General features: G+C 34.8%; 1 protein-coding gene across 4 annotated transcripts in view; it reads right to left on the bottom strand.

The window, feature by feature from the left end:
* Positions 1 to 15,618, bottom strand: part of wdr48a (WD repeat domain 48a) — a 40,396-nt gene that overhangs the window by 4,076 nt on the left and 20,702 nt on the right. For all 4 annotated transcript variants that reach the window (XM_079806389.1, XM_079806386.1, XM_079806387.1 and 1 more), the window contains 11 exons: positions 13,041 to 13,143; positions 12,706 to 12,803; positions 12,511 to 12,618; positions 10,116 to 10,212; positions 9,940 to 10,038; positions 8,088 to 8,193; positions 7,911 to 7,998; positions 7,750 to 7,826; positions 5,689 to 5,878; positions 2,076 to 3,305; positions 1,949 to 1,996 (listed from right to left, as the gene is read on the bottom strand). In XM_079806389.1, coding sequence (XP_079662515.1) covers positions 3,210 to 3,305; positions 5,689 to 5,878; positions 7,750 to 7,826; positions 7,911 to 7,998; positions 8,088 to 8,193; positions 9,940 to 10,038; positions 10,116 to 10,212; positions 12,511 to 12,618; positions 12,706 to 12,803; positions 13,041 to 13,143 — 1,062 coding nt within the window. In that variant the 3' untranslated portion in view covers positions 1,949 to 1,996; positions 2,076 to 3,209. The remainder of the gene's footprint in view (positions 1 to 1,948; positions 1,997 to 2,075; positions 3,306 to 5,688; positions 5,879 to 7,749; positions 7,827 to 7,910; positions 7,999 to 8,087; positions 8,194 to 9,939; positions 10,039 to 10,115; positions 10,213 to 12,510; positions 12,619 to 12,705; positions 12,804 to 13,040; positions 13,144 to 15,618) is intronic.

Here is a 15,618-nt window from a genome sequence, read left to right as displayed (position 1 = left end):
ACAGGTCATGAGATATGAAAAATGCCTATTTTTGCTCATAACTTCTGAACAGTTTGTAATTTTGGTGTCTATGGATTCCTTGTGTCATGCCAAAGCCGTCGATACCGGATATGCCAGGATCGGATGAACCCTGTGTCCGCCATTTTGAATTTTGTCATAAATGGCAATATCTTTTAAGACATTTGACATATCTGCATAAATAATTTGGTATGCACGATCGACAGCATGTCCTGAACATACCTGAGAAGTTTCAAAACAGCGCCACCTGCTGTTCCAGAGATATACGATTTTTTCGCAAAAGAAAAATTCATCTCTAAAGTTGACCTTGCCTGTGTTTGTATCTTTATGCTAGTTAGCTTAGCATGCCAATTGGTTAATTGCAAAATGTGCTTCTGTTCCAGTCATTCTGAGATTGATCTAAACTGAACTTTTTAAATATTAAATACTGTGCATTTATTTAAAACAAATCTTCATTTCTAGTCGATTCTCTCTAGAACGATGGGGGTCTCGAGTCCAGTGGGGGACAAATTTATAAAATTGGCTCTGCATTGTGCTACAGCCGCTTCTGGGGCGTGGCCCGTAAAACTGCTTGCAGTTCTTGTTATTTTAATATTTGGCTACTTGTCAACTAAATATAATAATTATATGAATATATTATATGAATTAAAAGTAATTATAATTCAAATAATATGAATATAATAAATAATTAGCACCAAAAGATGAGTTCTCTCACTATAAACTGCTTTAATTTGGAATGAGATCCAGGGGGTGTGGCTTTTATTGCATCTTTACTCGCAGCTGATTGGTCGAGTTTGGGTTTGCGATTTCTATCCCAGAATAAAACCTGCTCTAGAGTAGGTTAGCCGTGTAGTGTAAGTTACCATGGTGATGAACACTGCTAAAGACCAATCCACCTCCTTAAGCCCGAAAAACCAGAGTTTGCTCAAACTAATCTCAAACTTACCTGGGTAGCAACTGAGCTTTGTGCAACAGGCCACAGCTCTCCAAAGCTGCATTTATGTGATCAAAACTACAGTAAAAATTGTGAAATATTATTCCAATGTAATATAACGGTTCCCTATGTGAATATATAGTAAAGTGTAATTTATTCCTGTGATCAAAGCTGAATTTATCATCATCATCAGTGTCACATGACCCTTCATTCTAAGATTACTTCTTCTTATCATTTTTTTTAAATGTTTTAGCTGCTTAATTATTATTATTTAGTAATTTTTTTGGAAATCATGATACATTGCCATTCAAAATGGAGTAAGTAAAAAAAAGAAATTAATACTTTTATTTAGCAAAGGCACATTAAACTGATTAAAAAAAGACATTTATGAAATTAATATTTACAAAAAAAAGTACCATTTCAAATAAACTTTCTATTCATCAAATAACATTACAGTTTTCACAAAAATATGAACTTTTCATCACTGATAATAATCATAAATGTTTCTTGAGCATCATATGAGAATGATTTCTGAGGGGTCATGTGACACTGAAGACTGGAGCAATGATGATAAATTCAGCTTTGATCACAGGAATAAATTACACGTGACTATATTTTCACATAGAGAACAGCTGATTTACATTATAATAATATTCACATTTTTGACTGTAGTTTTGATCACATAATATGCAGCTTTTGGTGAACCTTAATGTTTCCAAACACATTTCCACTTAAGTTAAATTACTGTAGTTTTAGTTTTTTTGGTGATTGTATGTAATACAGTAATATCTCAGGACAGAGGCTGGAGCTCATTGTCATGAGTGTGTTGGACACATCCTGAATGTTTCTGAATATATATATATATATTGTAAATTTAGAAGTGAAATTGAACTGGACTTTATTCTACATTAATAAAAGGGCAAGAGAAGCCTGAACACAAACATGCATCAGCCCTTGAGACGCATCACGTGATTAACACAAACATTTCATGCTTACCTCGGAAATATTGACACATGCAAATGCACACACACTTGTTTTCGGCTTCTGAAAAAGTGAGAAATATACAGATGTTTAATATAACCCAAGAGGACGCACATTATCTGAGTGTTATTAAAGTACTGACCGTCACTCCAGCTCTTCCTCAGGATGATCGATCACACAGATGTGTTCAATACAAGCCATTTGAGTTTATTTCAGTTCTTTAAAGCCTGTAAAACCAGATCTCCAGTAAACATCAGGACAAACACACACCCGGATAAACTCATTCATCATCGCTTCATTTATTAAGATGTTATTTACCCAAAATATACTGCATATAATTACAATGAACACAGGAAGCTTAAATACGGTTTAGTTTCTGAGGGGTTTGTATTACTATAATCATCATCTAATTCGTCTTTAAGACCAAATATATACATTAATACATTTTGCTAGAACACTGTGCAAATCTTTGTATGATTGACAAACGTTTGCAGGTTTAGTTTTGCATAAAAGTAATCCTTCAATATATATATATATTTATTAATTTATTGTATTTCCCTGTCCATGCACAGGGAGGAAAGAGAACACGTCTGCTTTGAAGAATAATTCATCCAAAAATGAATTTCTAGACCGATATGCTGTTATTTCTTTAAGGAATCTTCATGCAGCTCTTTTCCGGCATACATTTCATAATTAAAAATTCAACAAACGCATGAGAATTTTCAATTTTGGGAGAATTATTCCTTCTTTTTTGCGGCTTATGTTATGAGTATTTCCTCTCTCTACGCTTCCGTCGTCATATCTGACATGAAAAAGCACCTTTTTGAAGATACCGGTCATTTTCTTAAAAAAGAAAAAGTAAATAAAAACCTCCTAATCTCCAGCTCGAGTTCAAGTCGACTACAAAATAATTACAGTATATGTACAAAACATGGACGCATGGATGATCACAGCACGTTAGTGGGAGAGATGCATCATGGGAAACGGCGTGATTGTTTTGGAGCAGTTCCAGACGCGATCCTCAGCTTGTGACTTTGGTTTTCCGGTCATTCTGCGAGAGGGATTTGAGGACGTCATTGGCAACAAACACATCACCGGAATGTTAAATGAGAAGAGAGGCGGGAAAAAAAACTAAACCGAAGCATTTTGAGCAGTTGAGTATGGAAACTCGAACTCCCGTCTCTCCAGCGGCCCTGACCCCGGGATGAACATGCGTGACCCCGGATGACCTCAGGAAGTGAGCGTGTGCTTTGAATGTGAAGTGTTTATGAGCGGATCACGTGGATTTCTGCCGGTAGTGAAGCGTCAGGTCGCCGCCGCTTTTCCAGATGAAGTGCTTCACCGTCCGCAGGTCCATGTTGGGATCCAGAACCTTCCGGAAGACGACAACATCACATCAGAAAGAGGCATTCGCTTCATAATTCATACACAGGAGGAAGACGGACCTGACACATGCAACAGTAGCACTGATGTCTTAGTTGATACTAAAACGTAAAAATATAAGAATAACAATTTTTCTATAACATCAGCAAAATAAACTGAACAGGATCTATTACCTGCACTTCGCTTCTTTATTACTGACTGTTTACTAGAATAACTAGTCAAAAAAATATATAAATATCATAAATACTAAAATATTTATAATATATTTAAAATTTGTATTTATATTTTATTATTTATAATATTTATCACCCAGCAATGCATTAAAAGTTGGATATATAGTGCATCCTACTTTATCCGCATATATTCAACACATTTGTGTGTGTGTGTGTGTGTGTGTGTGTGTGTGTGTGTATATATACATTATATATATATATATACACACATAAATTATACACGTACACACATTATGTAAACACAAACATATTTAATATATATATTAACGTTTATATATATTAACGTAATATATACACGTTTGTGTTTACATAATGTGTGTACGGTGTATAATATATATATACACATTTGATTACACAATAAACTATTTAATTTCATCCCATTTAACTCATAGTCAGGAGGAAAGACTAAGAACAGGATTTGACACATATTCAATAAAGTATCAGGGTTATAATAGTTCACTAAAACCATAAAACATATTCATTACTTGAAATTGAATAAATGTGAACTGAATACTAACTAAATAAACTTAAACCTGATATACTAACTAAAACAGAAATGCAACATTATAAAAACTATATAGATGATTTTAAACAATAAACAGAAAAAGTCAATTGAGCTCTTTCGTGTATTTTTGCGCTTGAACGGTCAATAACTGACGTATTCAGTATCAGTCGGTTATGTGACGCTTAAATCCTCAATTAATGCTTTACAACTGAACTAAACTCATTCGATTTAGTCGACTAAAACTAAAAACAATTCAGGTGACTAAAATCTGACTAAAACTAAATGACATTAGTCAAAAGACTTTGACTTTTGGCTTTTAAAGGGAAAGGGAGATGAGACTCTGATTGGTTTATTGCACTCGCGTGCAAAACACACCCAAGACTCATTAAGAGACGAGGCACAACCCTTTTGGACCATGAGCCGGGCGTTTGTCCCGTCGTTAAACTAGCAAAAGTGTATTCGGACATGCGCTCAGACCATCAGTGTTCATTTTGACAGCATATTTTGATTTAGTTTTAGTCATAGTCTTTTGACTAAAATGCCATTTAGTTTTAGTCATATTTTAGTCAGCCGAATTGTTTTTAGTTTTAGTCTCGTTTTAAATCCACAGTAGATTTAGTCGGCTAAGAGTTTAGTTCAATTGCAATACATTAAGCATTTAAGCATTAGCCTACATAACTGACTGTCACTTGAACTGACATTTTGTTTTTGACATTAAAAATACACGAAAGAGCTCAATTCACTTTTGTGTTTGTTTTTTAAAAACATCTATAGTTTTTATAACTTTGTATTTCTGTTTTAGTCAGTAGGCCATATCAGGTTAAGCTAAAGCTTCAAATAAGTTTGTTTATTTATTTTTTTAATTTCAGTTCACATTTATTTAATTTCAAGTAATGAAGATTTTTTTTATGGTTTTAGTGAACTATTATAACCCTGATATTTTATTGAATATGTGTCAAATACTGGTCTTTCCTCCTGAATATGAATTAAATGGGAATTAAATTAAATACAGTTTATTGTGTAACCAAAAACGAATATATAATGCGTGACTTTTAATTACAAACAAGCTCGAAATACACCAGGACTCTTATTTTGAAATGTCTACACCTCTATTGCAGTTGCAGGAGCTCATTCAAGTTCAGGAGATAAATATGCATTGTTACAACCGTCTAAAACATATTACTATATAAACATCGTGAAGTAAACATTGTCATTATTCATCAGCATTAGTTCATAAACAATAGTCTGGCATAAATGTGTGTTATTGACTGATTGAGCCGTATTGGGGGTGTGTGAGGGCGTGTTTTCCAGCGGTTAGATCAGGTCAGATCAAATGTGTGCATCTGTGACACAGGACATCAGTTCTGACCCCATCTCTTCACTAATCGTCCCTCACTAACATTTCCGTCTCGTTTTTATTTGTTGACGAAAATGACAGTAGATTTTCGTCATAGTTTTAGTCATCCAACACTAGTTTTTATTTAGTTATCGTCTCGTTTTCGTCAGTGAAAAAAGGTCGTTGACGAATAATGAAATGAACACTGCAGAACCATGAGCCTAGATGGGTAAAATAGGGCCGTTATATGGCATGCTGAGATTATAATCAGCTGCTGTGGAAACCAACACTAAAGTACCTGGTCTTGGCAGAGCAGCTCGATCTTCTCCTCCGCCAGTATGGCCATGTCCTCCTCCTCCTTCTGCTCGCTGGGCTTCTCTCCGGTCGATCCGCCCGTCTGTGATTCGCTGTCCAGGTTGATGATCTTTTCATACACGTGTTCCATCACCTTCCTCACCTGTAACATGTCACTGGCCGACAGCCGATCCCTGCAAACACACATGCAGCTCTCATTCACATCCGAAGCAGCATCTGTCTAACACATAGGGCTGCACGATTCATCGAAACGCAATCGCAATTTGGATTATGTGCGAATATGAAAGCGCAAAGGCTGCGATTCTAATGAAATAAATAAATGGCCAGCGTGTCAGTGAAGAGCTGATCTGAGATCAGGAGGAAACGCTGCTCCGTCTGAAAGCACTGCGAGTGTGTTAAACATCTTCACAAACTAGTAATGCGAAGCGTTCATTAACCTGCTGTCCAACCAAATACAACGTTTAATAACACGCTTTAACTCACTTCATATCGTCAGTCGAGCTGATGTCAATCAACACTGAACACTTTATTATTATGAAAATACCCGAGAAGGCTTGAAGAACTCAAATACACCATATATTGTCACAGTCGTGTGTTTATTATCTTCATGTTTAATCAGTCAAAGCGTTTCTATCTTCGTTTTATTCAGCTACAGCGCTAGCTTCACATTAGGGATTTCCCGAAAATGAACGATTACTCACTGTTGCCAACAAATTTTCAGGGGAAGTTGCTAAAGGCAGATCGAGTTGTTGCTAAAAGTTGCTAAATAACATTGTGACGTCATTGCGCTATGACGTCATTACGTAATCGCAAGGTAAAACTTCGCCATTATGTAACACGTAGATATTATTTGAAATGCTAATTTAGATTTGTTTGTAAAATAGATTAAAACAATGTGTTAGTTAATATGTACGGATCGAGCCCCACACATGACGTGCAAGAAAAAAAAAAGTAAATTGTGCGCAAAATGTACAAATGTGTTCCCTCGATTTGCTAAACCGTCCACACGATTTACTCATTTGTTCCCTCGATTTATAAATCGTGTGCACGATTTAGCCTACTAGTTTTTTTCCTGCATGTCATATGCCGGGCTCCGTAAATATGCTACCTAAATGATCTTCCGGTTTTTACAGCGATTTCCACAGCGATCTTAAGGAATTATGAATGAACCGCTCAGCCTTTTGAGCTAGCTTGTACGTGTGTCGTTTGGATTAGAGTCACTTTCCAGAAGTTGCTAAAAGTTGCCAAATAAATTTAAAAAAATTGCTAAATTTGTTGCTAGGTGCTTTTAGAAAAAAAAGTTGCTAAGGGAGTCTGAAAAGTTGCTAAATCTAGCAAAAAAATTGCTAAGTTGGCAACACTGCGATTACTTCTCTGGCGCAAATGTGCCGTTTTTGCTCTTCAGCGCCCTCTGGCCTCCAGTATGAATGAAACTTTTGGGTAGAAAATAAGAAAAATAAAACTTCTCTCTAAATAAATTTATATGACAATCCATATGTTTTTCTTCAATGTACGGGAGTTTTAATCCCCACAGTGGATGCATAAGAGGCTCATATTTCATATTAAAGACATAGACTTTAAGAAATTGATATCACAGATAAAAAGCACAGATTTGTATAATAATAATTGTTTTTTTACAATAAATCCTTAGACCTTTCTAATGATTTTTAGTCATAGGCTGTCTGCATACTATAACAGTAACCCATCATTTTTAGTTTTCTGTAAAATATAAATATTATCATTATTATACTGTTATATTTATTCCTAAATGCTCTATTTTAATTTTTAACAAATTAATGTTATTGTAATAGTAATATTTCTTATTTTTATTTAGCAATAATAATAATATTATTATTATTAGTTACATTAATATATAAACACAAAATGTTATATACACACTTAATTTGTAAAAATAAATAAATAAATAATAATAATCGCATTTTAAATCGCAATCGCAATTTTAACCAGAATAATCGCAACTAGATATTTTCCCCAAATCGTGCAGCCCTACTAACACAGACTGAACATCACCACAGACACACACTTCTTTAACGTCTTCGCTCCGGAGGATGAATGTGGCTGGAGGTAGAAGGGGATTTTGTTGAATTTGGGCATGTTTTTCTGTAGGAGGACAAAATAAAAGTGCGTTAAATAACAGAAATAACAGATATAAAGCATATCTGGGACGTGTGAAGCGGATCTTACGTCCACCGTGATGTCGATGACCCACTGCGGCACCGTCTCGTTGAGGAGCATGGATTCGGTCTCTCCGCCGGAGTCTCGACACAACAGCCTGCACACACACACACACACACACACGTGACGTCACTTCATCACTGAACACCGGCGTCTGAAGACGTGATTAAACAGGAAGATACACACCTGAATAATGTCCGTCCTCCTGCTTCCCCGAAAATCACCGGAGTGTGTGGCGGCACCTGGAAATATCCGTTTCCTTTCTGTATCCGGCTCTCATGTTCACCGTTCACTGAGCACACACACACACACACACACACACACACACACACACACACACACACACACAAGTCATCATCTGAAGAAACTTTATATATATATATATATATAGTCATTCTAAACTTAAATATTATTGTGTTTAAATGTTATATTATAAAAAATAATATACAAGTTTATAATTACTGTATAATCATCATCAACATCATCATTATATGTAGATTTATTATAATAAATATTATAAATACATAAATATGTATAAATGAATAATTAGAATGTATTTACCTAATAAAATAAATATGGATAGTATTGCATATTTTGTCAAAATAAATATAAATATTATATTATAAATATTTTTATATATATATATATATATATATATATATATATACATACACACACATACATACACATACTATTACACACATTATTATTATTAGTAGTATTATTATATGCAGATTTATATTAAAATAAATATTATAACAAAATATGTATTAATTAAAATGTATTTACATAACAATAATGATTAGTAATTCAGTAACTATAATCTTTGAAGTTATTTTGCAAAAAAAATTTATTAATAAAAAAATTCCCTCTCCAGTAACTATAAACCTGGACATTATTTTGTTAAAATAACTATAAATGTTACATTATAATTATTTTATATTATAAAAATTACTGTATAATAAATATATTATTATTATTATTAAATTTGTATATGTAGAAGATAATAATCAATTTTATATAGATAGATATAGTGCTATTAATAATAACAATAGTTTAATACTATATATTAATAATAATATTAATAATAATATTTATTATACAGTAATTATAAACATGGATATAATTTTTTACAATATAAAATATCTATAATTATTTTAACAAAATAATAACCAAGTTTATAATTCCTGAATAATATATATTTTTATAATTAGCACATATAAAATAATTATACAAGTATAAACTTATAATATACATATATATTTATTTAATGATGTTGAATATTATAATCAGGGTAACACTTTACAATAAGGTTAATAAGTTAACATGAACTAATAATGAACTGCACTTATAAAGCGTTTATTAATCTTTAATTTCAACATTTACTAATGCATTATTAAAATCTTGTTAACATTAGTTAATGCGCTGTGAACTAACATTTTTATTGTATTTTAATAAACTAATGTTAACAAAAGATGACTAGGGCTGTCAAAAGATTAATCGCGATTAATCGCATCCAAAATAAAAGTTTGTGTTTACATAATTTATGTGTGTGTACTCTGTTAATTATTATTTATATATAAATACACACACAAGCATGTATATATTTAAGAAAAAAATATTTATATATAAAACAGTAATATTTACATTTACATTTATGCATTTGGCAGACGCTTTTATCCAAAGCGACTTACATTGCATTCAAGAAACACATTTTACATTTTTCTCAATTCTTGCTTTCCCTGGGAATTGAACCCATGACCTTGGCGTTGCTAGCGGCATGCTCTACTGTTTGAGCTATAGGAAAGCTATATATATATATATTATAGATTATATAAATTTATATACATGCAAATATTTCTTAAATATATACATGAATGTGTGTGTATTTATATATAAATAATAATTAACAGAGTACACACACATATATTATGTAAACACAAGCTTTTATTTTGGATGCGATTAATCAGCCTAAACATGAACTATTGTTAACTAATGAGACCTTCTTGTAAAGTGTGTTTTAGGGAAGAGTATTTACCGCTGCCATGGTTGAGTTCGGTCTCCTCGTCCATGGGGTTGATGTGTGTGCGGGGCCAGTATTCCAGCAGCGCCTGGAGCAGCAGCCCACCCAGATTCACTGCGCCACAACAAACACATTAACACACTGATGATCTACCTTCAGCATAAACACCCGCCTCTGGAGGTGGAGCTCACGTTTAGGGTCTGATCCGTCAGGGCTGGTGAATCCAGCGTCTTTAGCAGAAACCCAGGCCGCAAAACAGTCGCTCTCATCCAGCGTTATGGTCAACATCTGTCAATCAGAAGAAGAATCCGGACCCACTTTATATTAGGTGGCCTTAACTATAATGTACTAACATTTTAATTAATCATTTGATACAATGCACTTATTGTGTACATACATGTATTTACATTGTACTTACATTTTAAAAAATATCTGCATGTAATTACGTCTGTAATTCATTTCTGTAGTTACATTTGTAATTACACAGTTGACAATCCCCTTACACCAAACCCTACGCTTAAACTTACCCATACCCCCACACCCTAACCTACTGTTAAACCCATATATCGGCCGGCCGATATTTGCGATTTTTACGTGTATCGGCAGATATAAGGCTGCTTGTATCGGCCGATACAAATATTTTTTCCCTGTATTATTTCCAGACAGGCGTCCACAGGGCAGCTCTCGTCTTGCTCTCCCTCGCGCATATTAATCAAAATCAATTGAGAATAGACACGATGGCAAAAGGTGGAAAGACTGAAGTTTCACGTGGAGCATTGGGAGATTTTCTCCTGAATTACCGCTGGTGTTGCTCTACAAGAGATTCAGTGAAGTGCACCTACACTCTAAAACATGCTGGGTTAAAAATAACCCAAGTTGGGTTGAATATGGACTAACCCATCAATTGGGTTGTTTTAAGCAAACATTTAACCCAACCGCTGGGTCAAAACAACCCAATTGCTGGGTTAGTCCATATTCAACCCAACTTGGGTTATTTTAAACCCAGCATTTTTTAGAGTGTAACCATTAAATGACTAGGTTATAGTTTTAAATGAAGTATAGTACAGTCAGTGTGCACTTTATTCTGCTGCTTGCTTGTTGATACTGTGTGCAATAGTGTCATTATTTTATTTATGCTTAAATATTTATTTTCAGAATTTATTTTCACCACTGAACTCTTTTTTTTCTTCTTCTTCTACCTCACCTGTTTTTACTATTTGTTAAATATTGTTTTTTTTTAGTTCAATAAATGTTCCTTTTTAAAATTTTATATTTTAAATTATCATTCTGATCATTGTGTCATTTTTATGTTGTAAATTGAGGGAGCAAAAGCAGTATCGGCTCCAAATATCGGCTCAAGATAATCGGCAGCCCGTATCGCTCATCGGCTAAGGCTGAGGAAAAAAAATCGGTATCGGCACTAAAAAATCCATATCGGTCGATCCCTATCCCAAACCCTACCCTTAAACTTACCCACACCCTAACCCTACCCGTATCCCACCTCAATATCAGCAAAGGTGTTTTGCATTATAATTTGAACACAGTAAGTACATTGTACTTATTTTTTGATGTTAGTACATGGTACTTAAAGGCGGCATGAAATCAAATTTTACAATTCGTATTTTTATATTTAATATTGTAGTGTTTACTATAACTGATTTATCTGTGCACTTCATTATTTAAAAAAAAATAATTTACCCTTATAATCTTTAATCAAATATGTTCAAATCAAATAACTTTCCCTCCCCCATCGAAACGCCTCTCAGAAACCCGTCACTGATCGTAGCATGATGGTTAGGTGCAATTTTCTTATAAGGGAGAGCTGAGGAAAAAGTTTGACAGAAATACAGCCATAAAAGGCTTAAAATAAGTGAAATCTGTAGCATAAACCAGCGAAAAGTGAGGAAATATGCTCAGTAACATATGTAGAAAAGAATTAGAGAGAAAATACATTTATTTAAGAGATAGATCGAGTTTTTCTCCACAACTGAGTGCAAACTTCAAATCTGCCTCCATTTTGTTAGCAACGCCCAACGATCCAATCAATTCCCCAAGAACGAAATCAGGCCTCGCCCAACATTTTTTCTAATTTCAGAAGCTGTTTCACTCGGATATACGTCACAATAAGGAGAAAAAGACGATCTCAACTTCCGTTTCATGCCGACTTTAAGGCCGACTTTAACAGACACTAAATATGACCCTGCAGCACAAAACCAATAATCTCACGGGTATATCTACAACACGATGATCAACTTTTCTTTTATGCCAAACATCATTAGGATATTAAGATCATGTTCCATGTAAATGTCCTACCGTAAATATATCATAAATCTATTATTAGTAGTAATATGCGTTGCTAAGGACTTAATTTGGACTTTAAAGGAGATTTTCTCAACATTTAGATTTTTTTTGCACCCTCAGATTCCAGATTTTCACATATCGTCATATCCTAACGAACAACACACCAATGATGCGTATTTATTCAGCTTTCAGATGATGTATAAATCTCAATTTCAAAAAATGTACCTTGGTTTTGTGGTCCAGGGTCACAAATCTGCGCACAAACGTATTTCTGCTGTGACTTACCCCTGTCTTCAGATCCACCGAAAACCAGTTCGGCACGTAAACCATCTTGAACCTTTTCTTGATCTCTTCATCAAACTCCATCTTCCCCAAGTCTTCAACTTTACAAGCCTGCAAAACATCAGAGAACAAACCAGTCACACGACTAGCATTCAAATCAATCAATCAATCAATATAAACGTTAATCGAACACGGTACCTTAAGCACATCCCAGTACGCCACATTATTGTTGGTGTCTTTGGTCAGAATGTGTCTTTTGTCGTTCAGAATGTGGCACTGAATTATACTGGCGCCACCTAGAGGTCAACACATCAAAAGAGGAGATCATCATACACAGCTCATCCTATAAATCACATCATTACAAATGCTCGTTTTAGAAACGCTGTCATCTTTATGTTTGACTGGATGATACAGATGATGCTTAGCTGTGCATATACAGCACAACACAAAAGAATAAAATGAAATATGCTCATCAAGCTCATTTCCTGGTGTCTTTAACACACAAATCAAGACTGGATTGACCCAAGTCGTACCTTTAATAACCTGTTCGGGCTGCGTGTAAAGCGGCGTCAGTGGAGCACTGCAATCGTTGTCATAATCTCCAGACGCTCGGAAATTATGGATGCCCTTCAGAGACTGTGGAACAGAGAAACATATACAGATCAATATATCAACAGATCCCACTAACACTAGAAACGCTTCCCAGCCGAGGTTGCATTGGTTTTGCTATGTTTTCACGTTTTTGATATTCTTCATAGACGTGCCAGTGACAGAAATCATCTTTTCCAATGAGTTTAAATTGATTTATACCTTTATAAAGCCATTTTCTCTAACCTAATTAAATGTATACATCATCTTTTATGTCAAATTCATACATTTAATCAATAAATTACATTAGAATAAGACACACTAGGGCTGTTATCAATTAAATGAAATCAGCATCAACTAAAGTGATCTTTGCCATGGAGGAAACCGAAGCTGCATCTGAAGTGGCATTAGATCATTTACACACTGTTTGTTGAGCTCAGACGGACATGAATGAGTTTAACCTGCAGTTACAAATGCACAAATAATGTATTGTTTTAAACATGAAACGTTGAATATTTGATTTTTAAAAATTTAACGATACTTTAAAGGGTTAGTTCACCCAAAAATGAAAATTCTGTCATTAATACCCTCATGTGGTTGGACACCCGTCAGACCTCCGTTCATCTTCAGACACAAATGAAGATATTTTAGTGTAAATCTGATGCTCTGAAAGGCCTCCATTGGCTCAATGCACTTTACACTCTCAAGACCCTTAAAAGACACTAAAGACGTCGTTACAAAGTCCATCTCACTACACTACAGCGGCTCTACAATAACTTTATGAAGAGACGAGAATAGTTTTTGTGCGCAAAAAAACCCTAAATAACGACTTATATAGTGATGACGATTTCAAAACACGGCCTCATGAAGCTTCGAAACGTTATGAATCAGTGAGTCGAATCATGATTCGGATCGCGTGTCAAACTGCCGCTGATTCATAACGCTTCGAAGCTTCTTGAGGCCGTGTTTTGAAATCGTCATCACTATATAAGTCGTTATTTAGGGTTTTTTTGCGCACAAAAACTATTGTCATTGATTCATAAAGTTATTGTAGAGCCGCTGTAGTGAGATGGACTTTGTATCGACGTCTTTAGTGTCTTTTAAGGGTCTTGAGAGTGTAAAGTGCATTGAGCCAATGGAGGCCTTTCAGAGCATCAGATTTACACTAAAATATCTTCATTTGTGTCTGAAGATGAACGGAGGTCTGACGGGTGTCCAACGACATGAGGGTGAGTAATTAATGACAGAATTTACATTTTTGGGTGAACTAACCCTTTAAATGTGAAATTAAAACCGCTAGTAGGTGGTCACTGTTAATGAGCGAGTCGTTTAGGAACGAAGCATTTGATTGAGAGTTATTGAATCATTCATTCAACCAATTCAATTAAATGGCTGATTCATTCAGGAACGAGCGAGTCATTTAGTTTCAATCGATTCATTCAAACGGCTGATCTATTCAGGAACAAAGCATTTGACTGTTGCTGCGTTCCATTTGGTTTTTATTATGCCCTTGACTTGCTCACTTCCCTCCATCTCATTCACTCGGATGTGCGTCATTGCTTACGTTGCATGAGTGCACTACTGGAGGAACATTTGCGATGGACTGAACTGGAACGTCCTAATCACTTTCGAATCCACTATGGAGCGGATTTATTATTATTTTTTTCCATTACGAAATTGTTTAATGCAGCATTATATATGTATACAAGTGCGTTTGGGTTGTTTTAAAAATGATACAAATATCATAGTAGTTTCTGGTGGGGTAAATTAAACGCGATATGCTGTGACGTCACATTCGTGTTGCATTGTGGTACATGAAGCTGCCTGAAGTGTACATTTGTAGTAGACTCGATCCCTCGGTCAAAATCAAGGGAGCGAGGGTTGTCATATAAACTTCACGAAGTGGAATGCACTTCAAAATGGCAGCAGGGATTCCCCCTAGGGGAAGTGCTTAGGGAAGTTCGCTAGTGCGTGTCTAAAACTGGAGTGGAACGCAGCATATGAGTCACTGAATCATTCATTCAACTGATTCAATTAAACGGCATATTCATTCAGGGACAAAGCAATTGACTGAGTCATTGAATCATTCATTCTACCAATTCATTTAAATGACTGATTCATTCAGGAATGAGTGAGTCATTTAGTTTCAACCGATTCATTCAAACAGCAGATTCATTCAGGAACGGAGCATTTGAGTGAGTCATTGAATCATTAATTCAACCAATTGATTCAAACGGCTGATTCATTCAGTAAACACCGCTGTGTGTTGCTCAGAGACGAAAAACAGTCCTGTATCTTTGTTTGGAACTATATTAGTTGGCTAAATGGAGCAAAAACAGGTAATATTGAGTCTAAAATGTAAGTCACTTAATATTAACTTTGTTTATTGAACTGTTGTATAAAATCAAAATCCCATGTGTAATCATGCTGATGAAAACAGCACTCTTCGTGTGATATATATTTATATAATTTGATGTACAACCCCAAATCAGAAAAAGTTGGGACAGTATGGAAAACGCAAAT

This window comes from Gobio gobio, assembly GCF_949357685.1.
Source record: "Gobio gobio genome assembly, chromosome: 23".
In the NCBI taxonomy this organism is placed as follows: Eukaryota; Metazoa; Chordata; class Actinopteri; order Cypriniformes; family Gobionidae; genus Gobio; species Gobio gobio.
Note: the sequence above shows the minus strand (reverse complement) of the source record. Positions and strands in the feature narration are given on the sequence as shown.